The sequence below is a fragment of the Staurois parvus genome, unplaced genomic scaffold (genome assembly GCF_062004578.1).
Source record: "Staurois parvus isolate SC_StPar_1 unplaced genomic scaffold, SC_StPar_1.0 ptg000184l, whole genome shotgun sequence".
In the NCBI taxonomy this organism is placed as follows: Eukaryota; Metazoa; Chordata; class Amphibia; order Anura; family Ranidae; genus Staurois; species Staurois parvus.
The window spans coordinates 6,287,405-6,310,615 of NW_028317980.1; the positions used below are offsets into that span (position 1 = coordinate 6,287,405).

General features: G+C 41.0%; 1 protein-coding gene across 1 annotated transcript; it reads right to left on the reverse strand.

Moving 5' to 3' along the window:
* Positions 1-452: 452 nt before the first annotated feature.
* On the reverse strand, positions 453-14,290 carry RAG1 (recombination activating 1). The gene is made up of 2 exons (XM_089677339.1): positions 14,228-14,290; positions 453-9,388 (listed from the first exon to the last, which is right to left on the reverse strand). The coding sequence occupies exon 2, from the start codon at positions 9,375-9,377 to the stop codon at positions 6,237-6,239; it is 3,141 nt and encodes a 1,046-aa protein (XP_089533465.1). The 5' UTR covers positions 9,378-9,388; positions 14,228-14,290; the 3' UTR covers positions 453-6,236.
* Between the last annotated feature and the right edge of the window lie 8,921 nt (positions 14,291-23,211).

Below are 23,211 nucleotides of genomic sequence, written 5' to 3' on the forward strand. Positions count from 1 at the left end.
GACAACTCATGGGGCCCCGGGCAATAGAAGATCATGGGGCCCCTGTGTCCTTGCCCAAACTCAAAAAAGCCTATGAAAAAGGTACCAGGGGCATCTCATGGGGCCCCCTACTGACCCCAGGCCCTTGGGCAGTGCCCGAGTTTCCAAATGGTCAGTCCGCCCCTGCTAGTGTCACTGGGATATCACAGTTTGTTTTTTTTTAGAGAGAAGACTGAAATAAAGAAAAAAAACAGTTGAACCAATTTAGCCACCTTTGTATCCTTTCCCATAATCCTTTGGATGTTGTAACTATGGACCTTTCTATAACATGGGGTGGTCAACTTTGAACTCCCCCTAAAAAACAGCCAACTCCACCGTACCCCTGCCGCATTTTTTTAGGTGCAGGATAAATTAAAAGCTTATCACTCCATCATTCTTTTTTTTTTTTTTACAAAAACAGCTCCATACAAAAGTGATTTTTAGTTTTTTATTAAAAATAATAATACAAAAATGGAATAAAAATGCAATGTATTTCAAACATTGTGAAGAAAATTGTCATACAACAGCTGATATAAGGTCAACATATTTAACTCTCTTTTTTTTCTTTTTTACTTAATTTCAGGAACTCAACAAAAAGCTCAGTTGAAACCAAAGCCTTTTTTTTTTTGGATAGAGTAGAGAAGGGTTAGAACCCCTGTCACATTATTATTGCTGGATACCTGCATAAGAGGCACAGGATCTCCTATTTTTGACAACTGATGCTGTGAATGACCATTTTAATAATTAAGCTTACTTGCTTCGATGAAGCTGCTCACATACTCATAATACCCCCAACACCAAATACTCAATAGAGAAGTTCAAATTTGAAGAAAATAGTAAAGTCACCACACCAGTGATCACAGAGTCCAAAAAACTGTTTTAATCAAATATTTTGTTAAAAAAACAAAGCCGATTCCAATGTATTTCAGTGGTTTGAACACTCTCCCTTCATCTGGGCTTACGTATAATGTAAATTCAAGATTGACTGGACTTAATAGGATATTGTTTCTATTTTGATATAGAGAACCAGATAATATCATCAGCACTTTATATAGTGATCATATCTGATTCCTGATTCTGCATATATAAATATCTTTTTGAGTCCAGTCAATTTTTAGGTTACATATTACATACTCCCTGGTGACGAAGTGTGTTCAAATTGCCGAAATGCTTTGGACGTGGCTTTTTTTCAACCATTTAAGGACCGCCCTATAGCAGATATACTGCTACAGGGTGGCCACGCTGTGCAAAATCATGTATACTTACATGACTTTGCATTTCTGGGTAGGGCAGCGCGGCCGGAGATGTCAATCACCGGGTCCTGGCCAGCGATTCATGGCCGGCACTCGTGATTGGCAGAAAATCTGATGGGAGAGATCTATGTGTAAACAATACAGATCTCTCTCCTGTCAGCAGGGACAAGCTGCTTTCTATCTCTCTGCAAAGCACACAGTACCCATATCAAATTTTTATCTTTTTTTTTTGGACAGATAGAGTTTTCTTTTAGTGGTATTTAATCAACACTGGGGTTTTTTTTTTTTTGCTAAACAAATGAAAAAAAAGACTGAAAATTTTGGGGAAAAAATGTTTTTCTTCGTTTCTGTTATAAAATGTTGCAAACAAGTAATTTTTCTTATTCATTGATGTACTCTGATGAAGTTGCATTGATGGGCACTGATAAAGCTGCACTGATGGGCACTGATGAAGCTGCACTGATGAGGTGTCACTGATGGGCACTGATGAGGCGTTACTGATGGGCACTGATGAGGCTGCACAGATGGGCACTGATGAGGCTGCACTGTTGGGTACTGATGGGGCTGCACTGTTGAGCACTGATGAGGCTTCACTAATGGGCACTGATGAGGCTACGCTTTGATTGGCCCTTTATGAGGTTGCATTGATGGGCACTGATAGGCTGCACTAATAGGCACTGATGAGGCTGCACTGATGAGGCGTCACTGATGGGCACTGATGAGGCGTTACTGATGGGCACTGATGAGGCGTTACTGATGGGCACTGATGAGGCTGCACTGATGGGCACTGATGAGACAGCACTGATGGGCACTGATGAGGTTGCACTGTTGGGCACTGATGAGGCTGCACTGTTGGGCGCTGATGGGGCTGCACTAATGGGCACTGATGAGGCTGCGTTGTGATTGGCCCTTTATCTTGATATGTGATCAGCTGTGTCCAAAAGACACAGTGATCACAGAGCGCACCCAATGCGTACCCCAAGGGCACTGACAGGGCGGGGTCTTGAATGTCTATAGACGCCCTCCCAGAACTGGATGATCACGCTGTATCCGTATTTCGGCTATAGTGCAGTCGGCAAGTGGTTAAACCATTATGTGTACTATTGTTTCTTTTATGTGTAACATGTCATGTGTCCTGTGTGTGCTAGTGTTGAGTATTGAGAAGTATTCAACATTTGTTGGGGAAGAGGCAGGGGCGGACTGACAACTCATGGTGCCCCTGGGCAATAGGGGATCATGGGGCCCCTGTGTCCTTGCCCAAACTCAAAAAAGCCTATGAAAAAGGTACCAGGGGCATCTCATGGGGCCCCCTACTGACCCCGGGCCCTCGGGCAGTGCCCGAGTTTCCAAATGGTCAGTCCGCCCCTGAGAAGAGGGTGAAGATGGTACCAGGTAGCTGGCCTAGGGGAAAAAAATATAATTCAGACCCTGCTTAACAAAAAAGTGTACTTTCACTTAGCTAAGTAAATAGGGTCAATTTTTTTTTCATTTTGGAAAGCCAAAGAACGTTTAAAAAACTATTTTTGCTAGCAGAGTATTTTTGATTTAAGTGAACACTGCTTCATCTTATTTACTAAGCTCAATGAACATTTATTTTGCAACGGGAACAGTTACTTTAATAAATCAACCTCAATATTTTTATCTGTGCACGCACTACCAAAACATTGCTTCAATGTGCACCAATAAGCAACCTAAAATAGAAAATTGAAAACAGAACATATTTTGGTTTTATACAATTTTTTGTGTTTATTTCATCAACAACATATCAAATAATTAAAATCACAGTTAAAGTACTTCCACAAAAAAATAACAGGTACAAAAATCAAAGTCAAAATCGCTTCTTTTTCTAAAAAAAAGTCCAAAAAATCCTGAGATAGAATGCCTAACACAAAGTGCAAATTCTAACTATAAAGTAACATATTGAGGTAAAACGTCTTTAAAAATACATATATATTCAAATAACGTCTAAATAACGTCTCACACTGCGAAGTGACTGAGGTTTCTAGTTGACAGTTACGAAAAAAAAAGGTAGCAATTCCCATAGAAAATGCCACCTCCTCCCTTACCACTAACTGAAACCTTATGGTGAAATCTAACAGCTGGTGGGAAACCACCAGAAATTCAAATTTCAGTGTAAGGGGATTTGAGGTAGAAAAATATTACGTACATAAGAAAAATAATTTTTTTGAATTGTAAAAATTCAAAAACAAAAATGAAGGTAAAGCTGTATTCCAATGATGTGCACATAAACAATATTTCCTATTTGTAAAACAAATACATTTATGAAAAATGTAAAGTGGCAATTCCATATAAATGGAAAATGTATTGTTTCACATATTTAAAATAATTTTGAATCCATTAACATCTGTAATGCACTTATCGAATATATAGAACAAAACATTTTAATCATATATTTAACGAATCAAAAGGAAACAAGTAAGAAAAGTTCATTGTTAAGGTTTCCATACACTTTAAATGAAAAAAAAAATACTTTCCACTATTATCCACTTTTGGATGTAACATTTCAGAAACCAGCAACCACCAGTCAGCTTATATCTTTCATCATTCTCAGTGTTCAGTGCTGATGAAATACTGCTATGAAATACTGCACATCATAGCCCTTAAAGACTGAAATGGACTGAGGCTAGAAATATCTATATTGTATAAAAACCTCTCAATTATAAATGTAAAATATTTAAAAATTATTGAAAATATAAATGCAGTCAAATATATTTAAAATATAAATGCATTAAATGGACCAAGTATAAAAATACTTATATTGTATAAAACATGTCTCAATTATAAATGTAAAATATTGAAAATATATTGAAAATATTAATGCATTAAAATAGATTTAAAATGTAAATGCATTAAAATAGATTTCAAATATAAATGCATTAAATGGACCGAGTCTAAAAATATTTATATTTTATAAAAAAAAGTCTCAATTATAACTTTAAAATATATTAAAAATATAAACGCGTTACAATAGATTAAAAATATAAATGCATTAAAATAGATTTAAAATATAAATGCATTAAAACATTACTTTGAAAAAGATTTAGCACCGTATCCCTGTGCACAGAATGTTGGCATGATCAGTTCTACTGTTTGAAACTGTTTGAACAGTTTAAAAAATCATCTCAAAGATCAAAGAAAGTATCAAGTACTGTACCTACAGAGGCTCCACATGAAAGTCTTCAAATAAATCCTACAATATAAACTAAATTATATAAAAAAAAAATCTGTCAGAACCATTATCAGTCCACATGACCTCTTGTTATAATAAAGTATCTTACTAAAGCTCTGCTCCTTTAATGTCATTATTAAGGATGAATATATACCTTAGGATCTTAAAAAATCAAAAATGAGAAACATTGGGGTCTATTTATCAATGTTTTGGGGGGGGGGGTTTTAGCTAGAGTGTGGAATAGTTAAAAACCCCTTTTTGTGTTCTATTTGGGAGATTTGCCTTGACTTCCAATTCTTTATACACAACAGGAAGTGAGAGGAAATCAGCTATAACAGTAGTAATTTTTGTGTTCTATTTGGGAGACATTGGGGTCTATTCAGGGGCAGACTGACCATTTGGAAACGCGGGCACTGCCCGAGGGCCTGGGGTCAGTAGGGGGCCCCATGAGATGCCCCTGGTACCTTTTTCAAAGGCTTTTTTGAGTTTGGGCAAGGACTCAGGGGCCCCATGATCCCCTATTGCCCAGGGGCCCCATGAGTTGTCAGTCTGCCCCTGGGTCTATTTGTCAATGTTTTGGGAGTTTTTTTTAGCTAGAGTGTGGAATAGTTAAAAACCCCTTTTTGTGTTCTATTTTGGAGATTTGCCTTGACTTCCAATTCTTTATACACAACAGGAAGTGAGAGGAAATCAGCTATAACAGTAGTAATTTTTGTGTTCTATTTGGGAGACATTGGGGTCTATTCAGGGACAGACTGACCATTTGGAAACTCGGGCACTGCCCGGGGGCCTGGGGTCAGTAGGGGGCCCCATGAGATGCCCCTGGTACCTTTTTTATAGGCTTTTTTTAGTTTAGGCAAGGACACAGGGACCCATGATCCCCTATTGCCCAGGGGCCCCATGAGTTGTCAGTCTGCCCCTGTACACCCCTTGAAGGTCAGGGACAGATGTGAATGTACAATATTGCACAGTGGCTAAATGGTTAGCACTTCCACCTGGCAGTACTAGGGTCTTTGGTTCAAATCTCAACCACGGCACCACCTGCCTGGAGTTTGTCAGTCCGCCCCGGGTCTATTTGTCAATGTTTTGGTTGTTTTTTTTAGCTAGAGTGTGGAATAGTTAAAAACCCCTTTTTGTGTTCTATTTGGGAGATTTGCCTTAACTTCCAATTCTTTATATACAACAGGAAGTGAGAGGAAATCAGCTATAACAGTAGTAATGTTTAGCCACGAGGTCATTATTGCTTACAGAAAAGAACTAAAATGTTGCTCTTACTGCTTGCTAATACTTAATTTTTATTTATTTTTAAATAAAGTAAAACCCCTCTCACTTGTCCTTAACACCTACATTCTTAATCATCAAAGTGGAACAATGATCGCTTTCAATACTGCAATTAAAACAGGACGTTTAGTATTACCGATTCATTTTCCTCTTCACAAACATTAAAAGCACTTTGAGTTTGCTATATTGATGATACTTATTCAATATTAAACAAACACACTGCTGGTAAGGACCAAAATCTATAAAAGTCCCTTCACCTGCACAAAAGCCAAGACAGATAACGTTGCTCTGGAGCCTGATGTTCTATGTAAGCTACTCAGAACTCTTCTGTTAACTCTCGGAACCCTTTGAAAACTATCACTCATATTCCTTATTGCTATCCAAAAGGAGTATCACTGGCTCTTAACTTTAGGCTGCTAGGCCTCCATAAAAGGAACACCTGGTTAACTCTAGGCAGAACATAAAACGAACGTATAGATGTCTGACTGATGAAATCAGAATTCCATTGAATCTAAATTATCAGTACAACAATCTAAACTTTCCTCTTGTGTTGCCTGAGGATCTATATCTACTGTAAAACCTTGATGCTTCAGATTAATATGGGCATTCATAAACTTCTGCAGATATTTGGAGGTGTACAGCCAGTGATGCTTCAACACATCTTCCATCTCATATATTTTGGACTGACGAGCATTCATTTTTCGGAAACGTCTGAATAACTTGTTGCCAGACTCATTTCCTTCGCTGGCCCAGGCTCCAATGGAGCCATCGCGTTCAATGATCTCTGGAACGTGGGCAAGGGTTTTGTGAAAATAGTTGGTAATCTTGCCCGCATATCTGTACTTGAACTTTGTGGACAAAAGTTCTGCAAAACGTTGAGAATGATAACTATATTGGCATAGAAGTTCAGGGCATTCTTTGGCTGGGCATGAAGAGCGCCACACTGGTTTCATTTTGAGGTACAAGTCCATTAGTTCTTTAAGTGCCAGTTGTCTCTCTTCACATTGCACTAATTCACATACTGCTTCTACAGTCTCCTTAGCCATGAGCCTCCGGGCAAAGTTTCCATTCATTCTCATTATTGGTTTTAGGTTCATTTTCTTTCTAAGGTGTTTGTCAAGTATTGTTTGCCATTTCTTTCTCTCTTCTTTGGTTGCATTGGGATTTTTGTAGACCTCCCCTATTTCTAGCTGAAATATCCGGTAAAATTCAGCTGCATTTCCAATGTCACAATGTAAGGCATCAATGGACGGAAGGGTTTCAATAAATGGCTTTGCTGAAACTCCTTTCACTCTGTCACGAAGCTCATCAACAGATTCATGATGAGGGTTGGCTCTCCATGTCTCATAGCGCTGCAAGTTCTCAGAATGACTTCTGGTTATAGAGTGGAAGACTAAGTTCTGAGAAGCTTCCAGGCGAGTAGCATCACAGAGGGTACAAATATAGATAGAGCCTGAGGCTTCCAGCCCTTCTACTTCTCTCACAAGCTTCTCATCATACCCTGTTCCACGAAAGATAAATTTGAAACTTCTGAGGATCCCCCCAATCTCCAACATGAGTTCACTGGATTTCATGGCTTCTCTCTCAGCTATCAAAGGACTCAAGATGGCTGTAAGAGTTTCATGGTCTGATTCATCAGCAAGCATTAGACATAGAGGTTTGCAGCAAAGTTCAGAGTTTGGTTTGGCTTCTTCAAAGATTCTAACAGACCCACTGTTGTTGGGAACGCTGATGTTCATGATTGTGAATGAGAAACGTACTGCTTTCTCAGGAACTGCAGGACCACTGCCATGCTTCTCGCTGACATCTCCCATTCCATCACAAGACTCTTTGATTATCACAGTAAAAGGACCACTTAAGTATTCCTCCAAATCCTGAGATTTTAAGCCTTCAAGAATATCCTCTTCCATGTCTTTTAGAGTTGAAACTAAGGCTGAATCATACCTAAACCTTTTAGAAATAGCTTCCACTGGGTATTCATCAACAGAACGATTCAGTCCTGAAAGGCCATCAATGATGCCAACGTCTGTACTGGTAGAGACATTCTTCAGAGGAGGCATCCATTCAAAAGGATGATACCCTGGCAGCAAGGCCTTCTCTGCATTTCTGAGAGCATGGAGTGGCTGAAAGATCTGACGACCAGTTGTGGCTTTTACTGTTCTGTACATTTTGTGGTACTGGCTGCAGCTCAGGAAGGTGTTTACTCTTATTGCAAGACAAACAGCAGGGTGAAGACCTGCTCCTCTGCCTTCCATGATGGCCTCTAACTCATCTGCTTGCCGGTGCTCATTCCTTGCTCTTAGGGCCAGCAGAAAGAGAGTCAAGCAAACTGATTTAACATCTCCCCCTTCTTCTTTGTCAGAAAAGGCCTTTACTTGCATCTTTAGCTCTCTAAGACGGTGTTTTTGAGCTCTCCTTGTCAGCGACAGCAGATGTTGTCTGGGGCGACCACCTTTGTTGATATGAGCATAGGCTTCTTTACCTTTAATCTCCTTATGTTTGGAGATGTGGTGAGAGTATTTTCCAAGACAGACCTCTTCATCACACCCAGCCACTGTACATTTTAGCACCAAGGAATTTAAAATATTCAGATAAGATTTTACTGGTGTTGTAAGGTCAGTTGGGAAGCATGTGTACCTGCAGGCTGGGCAATAACAGCCCATGATCTTGATATACTTAAGAATGCAGTTCCTGCAGAAAAGGTGCTTGCAAGCAGTTTGCACTGGATCAGACAGAATATGTTCACACACCTGGCAAGTCAGCGATTTGACAAAGTCAGAAGGATAGTCCACAACCAGGAGATTGGCATCAAGGTGGATTTTCTTGCAGTTAGCTTTTATCTGATTCAGAGCTTTACTGTTTTTCCAGAACGATGTGGTATTTCCATTTTTGTTCTTTTTTCCATGCTCTATGCTGATTTTGCGTTTTTTAGGCAGGAATGAATTCTGGAGAAGTCCTCCTTTTCTTTTTCCCCAGGCTTTGGAGGAATTGCAAACTTCGCATGTGGTCGAGTGAGACTTCCACTCTACAACTTTATTGTGAGGGAAATAAACCTCACTGGAGGTATTGGTGAACTTCTGATGCATGATAGTCCAGCAGTTATGACAGAAGCGCGTTGGATGAATGGTGTCCAAGTCACCCCTGACGTCAACTTTGAAAACCTTGGAGATAAGTTCAGGCCAAGAGGTGGCTTTCCTCTCTCTCCGTCTTAGGACATCTTGAGTTTCATCGTCCACGGGCCCGTGGACTGGATATTGTCTGCTCTGTTTATCCAATTTAAAAGAAACACCACAAACACGGCACAGGTGTTGCAAAATAGCCATGTGAGCATCTACTGCCATTCTTTTTGACTCTGAGTCATTGTCCATCATGCTTTCTTCATGACTTATGCATTCTGAAGGTGATTGTGATAAAGTCTCCAGACTAAGGTCATCTGAGCTGACATCAAAATAAGGTGATGTCTCCTGGGAGCTGTTGCAGGATACTCCAGTATCATCTTGTTCCTCTTGCGAGGGGGACTTTTCCAAAGATTTCACCCGAAACAGCTTAAACTTCCAGTCAGAGAATTTCCTGTATGGCTGATGCATTTTGGTGGATACTGAATCCCATGGCCCACAGACCAAAGGAAAATCCATGTTTTTGATTGCTGAAATGTAAAAAAAAACAAATATTAATAAACTCTGAGCAGCACATCTACATGTTTTTCAATTTGTTTTTGAAATTTAACTTGGAGTCTACCTAGCCTTCATAAAGATTTGTTTGACATGTTATAAACACTTTGCTGCCAGTCTATTCCAATGTGCTGAAGCCAAAACCCAAACTTCTGTAACTCTATACTAGTTTTCAGGCACTTGGCGTTTGGGGTCAGAACCCAATGGATCAGTTCACACTCTAAAACTAGTGGGCAGGTCATTGCAGTCTAGTTATTCAAATACTACCTCCAGAGTTCAGAGCAAGGAAACTTTTTGTCCTATATTGCCTTCATGACGGTTTGTTTGACATGTTCTAAAACCTTGCATTTATAAAGGTTTTTTTGACATGCTAAGAAAACTTTGCTGCTAGTGTGTTCCAATATGCTAATGCCAAAACCCATAGACCTCATTAACTCTGTGCTAGTTTTCAGGATTGACAAGTGGGTCTAAGCTCTGGGTCTACAATTGTGTACTGAATCCGATGGATCAGTTCAAACTTCAAAATTAGAGGGCAGGGCATTGCAAAGTGGTTATAGGAACACTACCTGCAGAGTTCACAACAAGGCTGCAATTTGTCCTTCATGTCAGTTTTACAAAGTGGTTTAACCATATCCAGAAATCCACCCAATGTTGTGTGAATGAGAATATACTGGATCAGTCTTAATAATTACCTACGCAAAGACAAAGTTAAAGAGGAATTTCTATAAAACACTGTACATGGTGCACTCTATGGAGGTATCATAATATCTATATTATGAGAAAGAAAAAGAAAAGAAAAGAAAAGGAAAAGAAAAGAAAAAGAAAAAGATAAAGAAAAGAAAAAAAAGAAAAGGAAAGGAAAGGGAAAGGAAAGAAAAGGAAAGGAAAGGAAAGGAAAAAGAAAAAAAAAAGAAAAAAGAGTGTCAGCATAGAAAACCCTAGTGAATAATAAGTTAGCGTATTTTGCAAGGGATCAGAGATCACAAAAATTACCTACACAAAGATCAAATTCAAAGAGGAATTTCTATAAAACACTGTACATGGTGCACTCTATGGAGGTATCATAATATCTATATTGTGAGAAAGAAAAAGAAAAGAAAAGGAAAAGAAAAGAAAAAGAAAATAAAAAAAGAAAGTAAAAAGAAAAGAAAAGAAAAGAAAAAGAAAAGTAAAAAAAGAAAAGGGAAAGGAAAGGAAAGGAAAAAGAAAAAGAAAAGAAAAAAGTGTCAGCGTAGAAAACCCTAGTGAATAATAAGGTAATGTATTTTCCAAGGGATCAGAGATCACAAAAATGACCTACACAAAGATCAAAGTTAAAGAGGAATTTCTATAAAACACTGTACATGGTGCACTCTATGGAGGTATCATAATATCTATATTGTGAGAAGGAAAAGAAAAGAAAAAAAGGGACAGCGTAGAAAAACCCTAGTGAATAATAGGGTAGCATATTTTCCAAGGGATCACAAATCACAAAAATTACCTACGCAAAGTTAAAGAAAAGGAAAGGAAAAGAAAAAAAAAAAAAGTAAAAGAAAAGGAAAGGAAAGGAAAAGAAAAGACAAAGGAAAGGAAAAGGAAAGGAAAAAGAAAAGAAAAAGAAAAGGAAAAGGAAAAGAAAAAGAAATGAAAAGGAAAAGAAAAGAAAAGAAAAAGAAAAAAGAGTGCCAGCGTAGAAAAACCCTAGTGAATAATAAGGTAGCGTATTTTCCAAGGGATCACAGATCACAAAGACTGCTCAGACATGCAGTAGTTCACAATTTAAAGTAAGAGTTTTTTTATGAAGTAGAAATGATGTTAAAAAGTAATATGAAAAACTTATTTTGACTAAATTCATGCACAGAGCTGTGTGATCGGCACCTGCCCATCTCTGTACAGAGACTTATATAAAAGGCTTTAACACCCTTCGTTTTATACTGCTCTTTAGTTGGCAATAGCAGGACAGATTCAGGACATAAGAGCAGCTTCTGCTGTGTTTCAGTCTGCTTTAGGACACTGTGATATTATTTCATAGGTGACTGACCCATTTTAATAAGTAATAACTAATTAACTGACCTTGCGCGGTTGCATGTATCCTTTTGCAGCAAGCCTACATACAGACAGGTACTGGGAGTCTGTGGGATGTCAAAGGTAGCAATACACAATACTAGCAATGGCAGAATATATTTGCCACCTTTTCTGGGTAATAATGCTGTGATTTAGATTTTTTTTCCCCTATTAAAACATTGGCAACCATTCTTATTTTATTTACTGGCCAGCTGCTTTTTTTTTGTAACATAATTCTAAGAATGATATAATTTAAAAACTTCAGAAGTGGAAAAAACTCTGCATTCTCCACAGCCACTAAATTCCAGCTAATTATATTACAAAATGTAAGGATATAACATGAAACACCTGTTTGTTTGCCATGCTATAGACTTTTATCACTTAGCTAATGTATATGTTATTTTTAGTCCCATTGCTGAAAATAAAGAGCGTTATTGCAGATAATGATCATTACAGCTAAGTGGATTGAACTGCATGTGATATGCAATTCATAAGAGTTAGATGGTAAGATATAAGATGTGAAGTGCATATGTATGTATACGTGTGATTACAAGCAAAAACAACAATAATGATAATAATAAGATAATAATTATAATAATATTGAGAATAATAGATATCATTTTAATTAGTGTGATTACTAACAAAAAAAAACAATAATGATAATAATAAGATAATAATTATAATAATATTGCTACTAGTAAAAATAACAATATTAATAATAATAGATATCATTTTAATTAGTGTGATTACCAACAATAATGATAATAATAAGATAATAATAATTATAATAATATTGCTACTAGTAAAAATAACAATATTAATAATAATAGTTATAATTTTAATTAGTGTGATTACCAACAAAACCAACATGATAACAACAACAATAATAATGATGATGGTGATAATAATACAAATAATAATAATAACTGAATAAAAATAATACAGATGATCATAATAAACATTTAGCCACTGTGCTGCCCATTATTATTATTATTATTATTATTATGTTCATTAGTGTGATTATTAAAATCAATAACAATAAAAATAATATTAAAAAGCAACAATACTACAAATAATAATAATATTACTGAATAAAAATAATAATACTAATAATAATAATACTAATAATAATAATTATTATTATTATTATGTTCATTAGCTTGATTATTAAAATCAATAACAATAATAATAATATTAAAAAACAATAATACTACAAATAATAATAATATTAACTGAATAAAAATAATACTAATAATTATTATTATTATTATAATACAGGATCTATATAGCGCCAACACTTTGCGCAGCACTTTACAAAATGAAGGTAGACATTACAGTTACAATACAATTTGGTACAAGAGGAAAGTTAGAGTTAGAGGTTACAATTATTTATTTATTTATTTATTTCAGGTACTTATATAGCGCAGTCAATTTACGCAGCACTTTACATATATATAGTACATTCACATCAGTCCCTAACCCTCAAGGGGCGTACAATCTAAGGTCCCTAACTCACATTCATACATACAAATACTAGGGACAATTTAGACAGGATCCAATTTACCTACCAGCATGTCTTTGGAGTGTGGGAGAAAACCGGAGTACCCGGAGGAAACCCGAGTACCCGGAGGAAACCCACGCAGGCAAAGGGAGAACATGCAAACTCCAGGCAGGTGGTGCTGTGGTTGGGATTTGAAAAAACGACCCTAGTACTGCCAGGCGGAAGTGATAACCATTTAGCCACTGTGCTGCCCATTATTATTATTATTATATTTATTAGTGTGATTATTAAAATCAATAACAATAATAATAATATTTAAAAAACAATAATACTACAAATAATAATAATAATAACTGAATAAAAATAATACTCATAATAATAATAATTATTATTATTATTTTCATTAGTGTGATTATTAAAATCAATAACAATAATACAAATATTTAAAAACAATAATAATACTACAAATAATAATAATAGTAATAACTAAATAAAAATAATACTCATAATAATAATTATTATTTTCATTAGTGTAATTATTAAAACCAATAACAATAATACAAATATGTAAAAACAATAATAATACTACAAATAATAATAATAGTAATAACTGAATAAAAATAATACTCATAATAATAATAATTATTATTATTGTGTTCATTAGTGTGATTAAAAAAACCCAATAATAATAATAATAATCATATTTTTTTTAAATTAGTTACAAAAATTATAATAAAATACGTAATAATGTGTCCCATTTAAAGCAAAACCCCAACCAAAACAATTTTTTCCCTAATGGATATAATTGCAGGGATAGCGATAGTCAATACCAGAGACAACAGAATAAGCACACCGCCTTTTCTGGGTAAAAATACCAGCCTTGTCATTTTTTCTTTCTAATAAATTTTTTTCTACCAACCAGGCTGGTGCAATACCTGCCAGGTTACAACCAGGGGTGGACTGACAACTCATGGGGCCCCCAGGCAATAGGGGATCATGGGGCCCCTGTGTCCTTGCCCACACTCAAACAACATCCAAAAAGTCTATGAAAGGTACTAGGGGCATCTCATGGGGCCCCCTACTGACCCCGGGCCCTCGGGCAGTGCACGAGCTCCCAAATGGTCAGTCCGCCCCTGGTTGCAACCCTACTGCATTTCTGCAGGTCCGTGGCTGGTCGCATGTCCTGGACAAGCACCTCTTGCCAGGTAATAGACAAGGTGGTTGGGCTCCACTGACAGCGTGTAAATAATGAACAGAGAGATGATGTTACCTGCCTGTCTCGTCTCGTACAGAAGTATCACTCAAAATCTCAGTCTGGGATAACAAATGTCACTTTTTTCTGTCTGTCAGAGAAAGTTGTGAGCTTTTATTTATCATTCCTACCAGAATTCAAATGACTACGCTGAGCCTGACAGCCAATGAGAGAGGGGAGAGCAACTGACCCCCTTTGGCACAGCTGTACCCAGGCCCCGCCCTCCTCCATGCACCTGGGATTCGGTGTTTTTCGAGGATAGTGGTGGTTAAGCCACAGTGCTTTGTCTTGTTGGCCGCTGGAGGGAGGCAGTGCATGACACTCACAGCTGTGTTACTGTGTCACTTCAAAACATGCTTTTCTGTTGTTTTTTTTTTTGGGGTCAAACACGTTGTCAACAGACCCTCATGTGTCTCGGCAAATAGGAGTCTCACTCGGCTGGCCAAACAGTGCTTTGTTCCATTGTTTGTGACAGCAGCAAACGGCGGAACTCTACAAGAGAGGAATACAGACAACTGTCACTTCCAGGCATAGTCTACTGTTTGTATAAATGTATCACATGACCCATATTCATAGAAAACAAAATGTGAAATGATTCCGATGTTGCATTGAAGCCGTGCAGAGCAGTGCAGTCGTGGTCAGTGCGGGTTTTCAGGCTGCCGTGCGCCCCTTCGGTGTTTTCTTGTATGTGGATCCGGAGTTCTGACTTCACAGGGAAGGAACGACTGCACACCGTGCAGCTCAAAGTGGCTGAGATGTGAGAAGTGGCTTCAGCCCCGGCATCTCCGGATGGCCCAATGACAACTTGAAGTGTTGAAGTCAGGGGCAGACTGACCATTTGGAAACTCGGGCACTGCCCAAGGGCCCGGGGTCAGTAGGGGGCCCCATGAGATGCCCCTGATACCCTTTTCATAGGCTTTTTTGAGTTTGGGCAAGGACACAGGGGCCCCATGATCCCCTATTGCCCAGGAGCCCCATGTGTTGTCAGTCCGCTCCTGGTCAGGGATGACTTTCTGAACCCAATCACCCAATCATATCCTCTACATATCTCTCAGTAAAGGCCTTTCACAGAGGTTTTGGGTGGTTCTACAGACTGGAAGAACTGGATCAGCCACAAGGCAACCTAGGCAGTAGCCAAAGGCCTGGAGAATGTTCAGGGGGGTCGGCTAGAACTTTCATAATATTGCAGTAAGCCAAATGGATAGCATGCTACAGGGGTCTCCAAACTTTCTAAACAAGGGGCCAGTCTACTGTCCTTCAGGGTTTAGGGAGGCCAGACTGTGGCCAGTGGGAGTGAACAATGGCCATCATTGGTTTTAGCCAGAGCCATAGTGCCCCGTCGATGGTGTTAGTGGAAGAAATTATGCCCCATCAGTGGCGTCAGTTGGAGGAATGATGTCCCATCATTGGCATCAGGTGGAAGAATGGTGTCCTATCATTGGTGTCAGGTGGAGGAATGGCGTCCCATCATTGGTGTCAAGTGGAGGAGTGGTGTCCCATCACTGGTGTCAAGTGGAGGAATGGTGTCCCATCACTGGTGTCAGGTGAAGGAATGGTGTCCTATCATTGGTGTCAGGTGGAGGAATGGTGTCCTATCATTGGTGTCAGTTGGAGGAATGGTGTCCCATCAATGTATCAGTTGGATGAATCTTGTCCCAATCACTGGTGTCAGGTGGAGGAATGGTGTCCCATCATTGGTGTCAGATGGAGGAATGGTGTCCCATCATTGGTGTCAGGTGGAGGAATGATGTCCCATCATTGGCGTCAGGTGGAGGAATGATGTCCCATCATTGGTGTCAGGTGGTGGAATGGTGTCCTATCATTGGTGTCAGTTGGAGGAATGGTGTCCCATCAATGTATCAGTTGGATGAATCTTGTCCCAATCACTGGTGTCAGGTGGAGGAATGGTGTCCCATCATTGGTGTCAGATGGAGGAATGGTGTCCCATCATTGGTGTCAGGTGGAGGAATGATGTCCCATCATTGGCATCAGGTGGAGGAATGATGTCCCATCATTGGTGTCAGGTGGTGGAATGGTGTCCTATCATTGGTGTCAGTTGGAGGAATGGTGTCCCATCAATGTATCAGTTGGATGAATCTTGTCCCATTCACTGGTGTCAGGTGGAGGAATGGTGTCCCATCATTGGTGTCAGATGGAGGAATTGTGTCCCATCATTGAAGTCAGGTGGAGGAATGATGTCCCATCACTGGCGTCAGGTGGAGGAATGATGTCCCATCATTGGTATCAGGTGGAGGAATGATGTCCCATCATTGGCGTCAGGTGGAGTAATGATGTCCCATCATTGGCGTCAGGTGGAGGAATGATGTCCCATCATTGGTGTCAGATGGAGGAATGATGTCCCATCATTGGTGTCAGGTGGTGGAATAGTATCCCAAGGTCCAGATATAGCAAAGGCAAGAAAAGAGCTGCATCCAGCCCCCAGGCCACTCCCCCCTCCCCTCAAAGCACCTTGTCCCCATGTTGATGGGGACAAGGGCCTCTTCCCCACAACCCTGGCCGTTGGTAGTGTTAGTCTGTGGGCAGGGGGCTTATCGGAATCTGGAAGTCCCCTTTAACAAGGGGGGCCCCAGATTCCGCCCCCCCCCCATGTGAATGAGGATGCAGTACATGGTACTGCTACTCAGTCACAAAAAAAAGTAGTAAAAAATGACAAGAGACAGTCTTTGACAAGTCCTTTATTAAAAACCAAAATAAAAAAAATGTCCCCCAAAGTAGATCCAACGTCAGTCACGATGCCCGCCGCCACCGGCAACCCGAAAAAAGAAAAAAATCCCACTCCGCTCTTGATGCTCGCTCCCAGCCATCTGACAGCTGTGCTGCAATGACAGTTCTTAAATACTGTGATGTCACAAAGGGGGCAGGGTTAGCCTCCCCTTGTGATGTCATCATGTGCTGTGATTGGCCAAAGCATTGTATCTGACCTGTATAGGTTCTATAGACTGGTCATTTACTGATTTGTTTAGTATAGACTGCTGACATACTGATTTCTGTAGAAGAAACAGGTTCTTTACTGATTTCTGCCATGTAGACTGTTCAGGCACTGGTTGCAGCAGTATAAAGTTGCTTTACATTGCTTTCTGCAGTATAGACTGGTCACTTATTGGTTTCAGCAGTATAGACCGGTCACACACTGGTTTCTGCGCTATAGACTGGTCACACACTGGTTTCTGCGCTATAGACTGGTCACACACTGGTATCAGCAGTATAGACTGGTCACACACTGGTTTCTGCAGTATACACTGGTCACACACTGGTTTCTGCAGTACAGACTGGTCACACACTGGTTTCAGCAGTATAGACTGGTCACACACTGGTTTCTGCAGTATAGACTGGTCACACACTGGTTTCTGCAGTATAGACTGGTCACACACTGGTTTCAGCAGTATAGACTGGTCACACACTGGTTTCAGCAGTATAGACTGGTGACACACTGGTTTCTGCAGTATAGACTGGTCACACACTGGTTTCTGTGCTATAGACTGGTCACACACTGGTTTCAGCAGTATAGACTGGTCACACACTGGTTTCTGCAGTACAGACTGGTCACTCACTGGTTTCTGCAGTATAGACTGGTCACTTATTGGTTTCAGCAGTACAGACTGGTCACACACTGGTTTCTGCAGTACAGACTGGTCACACACTGGTTTCTGCAGTACAGACTGGTCACACACTGGTTTCTGCAGTACAGACTGGTCACACACTGCTTTCTGCAGTATAGACTGGTCACACACTGGTTTCAGAAATATAGACTGGTCACACACTGGTTTCAGCAGTATAGACTGGTCACACACTGGTTTCAGCAGTACAGACTGGTCACACACTGGTTTCAGCAGTACAGACTGGTCACACACTGGTTTCAGCAGTATAGACTGGTAACACACTGGTTTCTGCGCTATAGACTGGTCACACACTGGTTTCAGCAGTATAGACTGGTCACACACTGGTTTCTGCAGTATAGACTGGTCACACACTGGTTTCTGCAGTATAGACTGGTCACACACTGGTTTCTGCAGTATAGACTGGTCACACACTGGTTTCTGCAGTATAGACTGGTCACACACTGGTTTCAGCAGTATAGACTGGTCACACACTGGTTTCTGCAGTACAGACTCGTCACTCACTGGTTTCTGCAGTATAGACTGGTCACTTATTGGTTTCAGCAGTACACACTGGTCACACACTGCTTTCTGCAGTATAGACTGGTCACACACTGGTTTCAGCAGTATAGACTGGTCACACACTGGTTTCTGCAGTATAGACTGGTCACACACTGGTTTCTGCAGTATAGACTGGTCACACACTGGTTTCAGCAGTATAGACTGGTCACACACTGGTTTCTGAAGTACAGACTGGTCACACACTTGTTTCAGCAGTATAGACTGGTCATGTACTGGTTTCTGCAGTATAGACTGGTTACACACTGGTTCCTGCAGTACAGACTGGTCACACACTGGTTTCAGCAGTACAGACTGGTCACACACTGGTTTCTGCAGTATAGACTGGTCACAGACTGGTTTCAGAAATATAGACTGGTCACACATTGGTTTCAGCAGTATAGACTGGTCACACACTGGTTTCAGCAGTACAGACTGGTCACACACTGGTTTCAGCAGTACAGACTGGTCACACACTGGTTTCAGCAGTACAGACTGGTCACACACTGGTTTCAGCAGTACAGACTGGTCACACACTGGTTTCAGCAGTATAGACTGGTCACACACTGGTTTCTGCAGAATAGACTGGTCACACACTGGTTTCTGCAGTACAGACTGGTCACACACTGGTTTCAGCAGTACAGACTGGACACACACTGGTTTCAGCAGTATAGACTGGTCACACACTGGTTTCAGAGGTATAGACTGGTCACACACTGGTTTCAGCAGTATAGACTGGTCACACACTGGTTTCAGCAGTATAGACTGGTCACACACTGGTTTCAGCAGTACAGACTGGTCACACACTGGTTTCTGCAGTATAGACTGGTCACACACTGGTTTCTGCAGTACAGACTGGTCACAGACTGGTTTCAGTAGTATAGACTGGTCACACACTGGTTTCTGCAGTATAGACTGGTCACACACTGGTTTCTGCAGTACAGACTGGTCACACACTGGTTTCAGCAGTATAGACTGGTCACACACTGGTTTCTGCAGTATAGACTGGTCACACACTGGTTTCTGCAGTATAGACTGGTCACACACTGGTTTCAGCAGTATAGACTGGTCACACACTGGTTTCAGCAGTATAGACTGGTGACACACTGGTTTCTGCAGTATAGACTGGTCACACACTGGTTTCTGTGCTATAGACTGGTCACACACTGGTTTCAGCAGTATAGACTGGTCACACACTGGTTTCTGCAGTACAGACTGGTCACTCACTGGTTTCTGCAGTATAGACTGGTCACTTATTGGTTTCAGCAGTACAGACTGGTCACACACTGGTTTCTGCAGTACAGACTGGTCACACACTGGTTTCTGCAGTACAGACTGGTCACACACTGCTTTCTGCAGTATAGACTGGTCACACACTGGTTTCAGAAATATAGACTGGTCACACACTGGTTTCAGCAGTATAGACTGGTCACACACTGGTTTCAGCAGTACAGACTGGTCACACACTGGTTTCAGCAGTACAGACTGGTCACACACTGGTTTCAGCAGTATAGACTGGTAACACACTGGTTTCTGCGCTATAGACTGGTCACACACTGGTTTCAGCAGTATAGACTGGTCACACACTGGTTTCTGCAGTATAGACTGGTCACACACTGGTTTCTGCAGTATAGACTGGTCACACACTGGTTTCAGCAGTATAGACTGGTCACACACTGGTTTCTGCAGTACAGACTGGTCACTCACTGGTTTCTGCAGTATAGACTGGTCACTTATTGGTTTCAGCAGTACAGACTGGTCACACACTGGTTTCTGCAGTATAGACTGGTCACACACTGGTTTCAGCAGTATAGACTGGTAACACACTGGTTTCTGCGCTATAGACTGGTCACACACTGGTTTCAGCAGTATAGACTGGTCACACACTGGTTTCTGCAGTATAGACTGGTCACACACTGGTTTCTGCAGTATAGACTGGTCACACACTGGTTTCTGCAGTACAGACTGGTCACACACTTGTTTCAGCAGTATAGACTGGTCACCCACTGGTTTCAGCAGTATAGACTGGTCATGTACTGGTATCTGCAGTATAGACTGGTTACACACTGGTTCCTGCAGTACAGACTGGTCACACACTGGTTTCAGCAGTACAGACTGGTCACACACTGGTTTCTGCAGTATAGACTGGTCACACACTGGTTTCAGCAGTATAGACTGGTCACAGACTGGTTTCAGAAATATAGACTGGTCACACATTGATTTCAGCAGTATAGACTGGTCACACACTGGTTTCAGCAGTACAGACTGGTCACACACTGGTTTCAGCAGTACAGACTGGTCACACACTGGTTTCAGCAGTACAGACTGGTCACACACTGGTTTCAGCAGTACAGACTGGTCACACACTGGTTTCAGCAGTATAGACTGGTCACACGCTGGTTTCTGCAGTATAGACTGGTCACACACTGGTTTCTGCAGAATAGACTGGTCACACACTGGTTTCAGCAGTATAGACTGGTCACACAATGGTTTCTGCAGTATAGACTGGTCACACACTGGTTTCTGCAGTATAGACTGGTCACACACTGGTTTCTGCAGTATAGACTGGTCACACACTGGTTTCTGCAGTATAGACTGGTCACACACTGGTTTCAGCAGTATAGACTGGTCACACACTGGTTTCTGCAGTACAGACTGGTCACTCACTGGTTTCTGCAGTATAGACTGGTCACTTATTGGTTTCAGCAGTACAGACTGGTCACACACTGGTTTCTGCAGTATAGACTGGTCACACACTGGTTTCAGCAGTATAGACTGGTAACACACTGGTTTCTGCGCTATAGACTGGTCACACACTGGTTTCAGCAGTATAGACTGGTCACACACTGGTTTCTGCAGTATAGACTGGTCACACACTGGTTTCTGCAGTATAGACTGGTCACACACTGGTTTCTGCAGTACAGACTGGTCACACACTTGTTTCAGCAGTATAGACTGGTCACCCACTGGTTTCAGCAGTATAGACTGGTCATGTACTGGTTTCTGCAGTATAGACTGGTTACACACTGGTTTCAGCAGTACAGACTGGTCACACACTGGTTTCAGCAGTACAGACTGGTCACACACTGGTTTCAGCAGTACAGACTGGTCACACACTGGTTTCAGCAGTATAGACTGGTCACACACTGGTTTCTGCAGTATAGACTGGTCACACACTGGTTTCTGCAGAATAGACTGGTCACACACTGGTTTCAGCAGTATAGACTGGTCACACACTGGTTTCAGCAGTACAGACTGGACACACACTGGTTTCAGCAGTATAGACTGGTCACACACTGGTTTCAGAGGTATAGACTGGTCACACACTGGTTTCAGCAGTACAGACTGGTCACACACTGGTTTCAGTAGTACAGACTGGTCACACACTGGTTTCAGAGGTATAGACTGGTCACGCACTGGTTTCAGCAGTATAGACTGGTCACTTATTGGTTTCAGCAGTATAGACTGGTCACACACTGGTTTCAGCAGTATAGACTGGTCACTTATTGGTTTCAGCAGTATAGACTGGTCACCCACTGGTTTCAGCAGTGTAGACTGGTCATGTACTGGTTTCTGCAGTATAGACTGGTCACTTATTGGTTTCAGCAATATAGACTGGTCACACACTGGTTTCAGCAGTATAGACTGGTCACACACTGGTTTCAGCAGTATAGACTGGTCACACACTGGTTTCTGCAGTATAGACTGGTCAAACACTGGTTTCAGCAGTATAGACTGGTCACACACTGTTTTCAGCAGTATAGACTGGTCACACACTGGTTTCTGCAGTATAGACTGGTCACACACTGGTTTCTGCAGTATAGACTGGTCACACACTGGTTTCAGCAGTATAGACTGGTCACACACTGGTTTCTGCAGTATAGACTGGTCACACACTGGTTTCTGCAGTATAGACTGGTCACACACTGGTTTCTGCAGTATAGACTGGTCACACACTGGTTTCAGCAGTACAGACTGGTCACACACTGGTTTCAGCAGTACAGACTGGTCACACACTGTTTTCAGCAGTATAGACTGGTCACACACTGGTTTCTGCAGTATAGACTGGTCACACACTGGTTTCTGCAGTATAGACTGGTCACACACTGGTTTCAGCAGTATAGACTGGTCACACACTGGTTTCTGCAGTATAGACTGGTCACACACTGGTTTCTGCAGTATAGACTGGTCACACACTGGTTTCCGCAGTACAGACTGGTCACACACTGGTTTCTGCGCTATAGACTGGTCACACACTGGTTTCAGCAGTATAGACTGGTCACACACTGGTTTCTGCAGTATAGACTGGTCACACACTGGTTTCAGCAGTATAGACTGGTAACACACTGGTTTCTGCGCTATAGACTGGTCACACACTGGTTTCAGCAGTATAGACTGGTCACACAATGGTTTCTGCAGTATAGACTGGTCACACACTGGTTTCTGCAGTATAGACTGGTCACACACTGGTTTCTGCAGTATAGACTGGTCACACACTGGTTTCTGCAGTATAGACTGGTCACACACTGGTTTCAGCAGTATAGACTGGTCACACACTGGTTTCTGCAGTACAGACTGGTCACTCACTGGTTTCTGCAGTATAGACTGGTCACTTATTGGTTTCAGCAGTACAGACTGGTCACACACTGGTTTCTGCAGTATAGACTGGTCACACACTGGTTTCAGCAGTATAGACTGGTAACACACTGGTTTCTGCGCTATAGACTGGTCACACACTGGTTTCAGCAGTATAGACTGGTCACACACTGGTTTCTGCAGTATAGACTGGTCACACACTGGTTTCTGCAGTATAGACTGGTCACACAC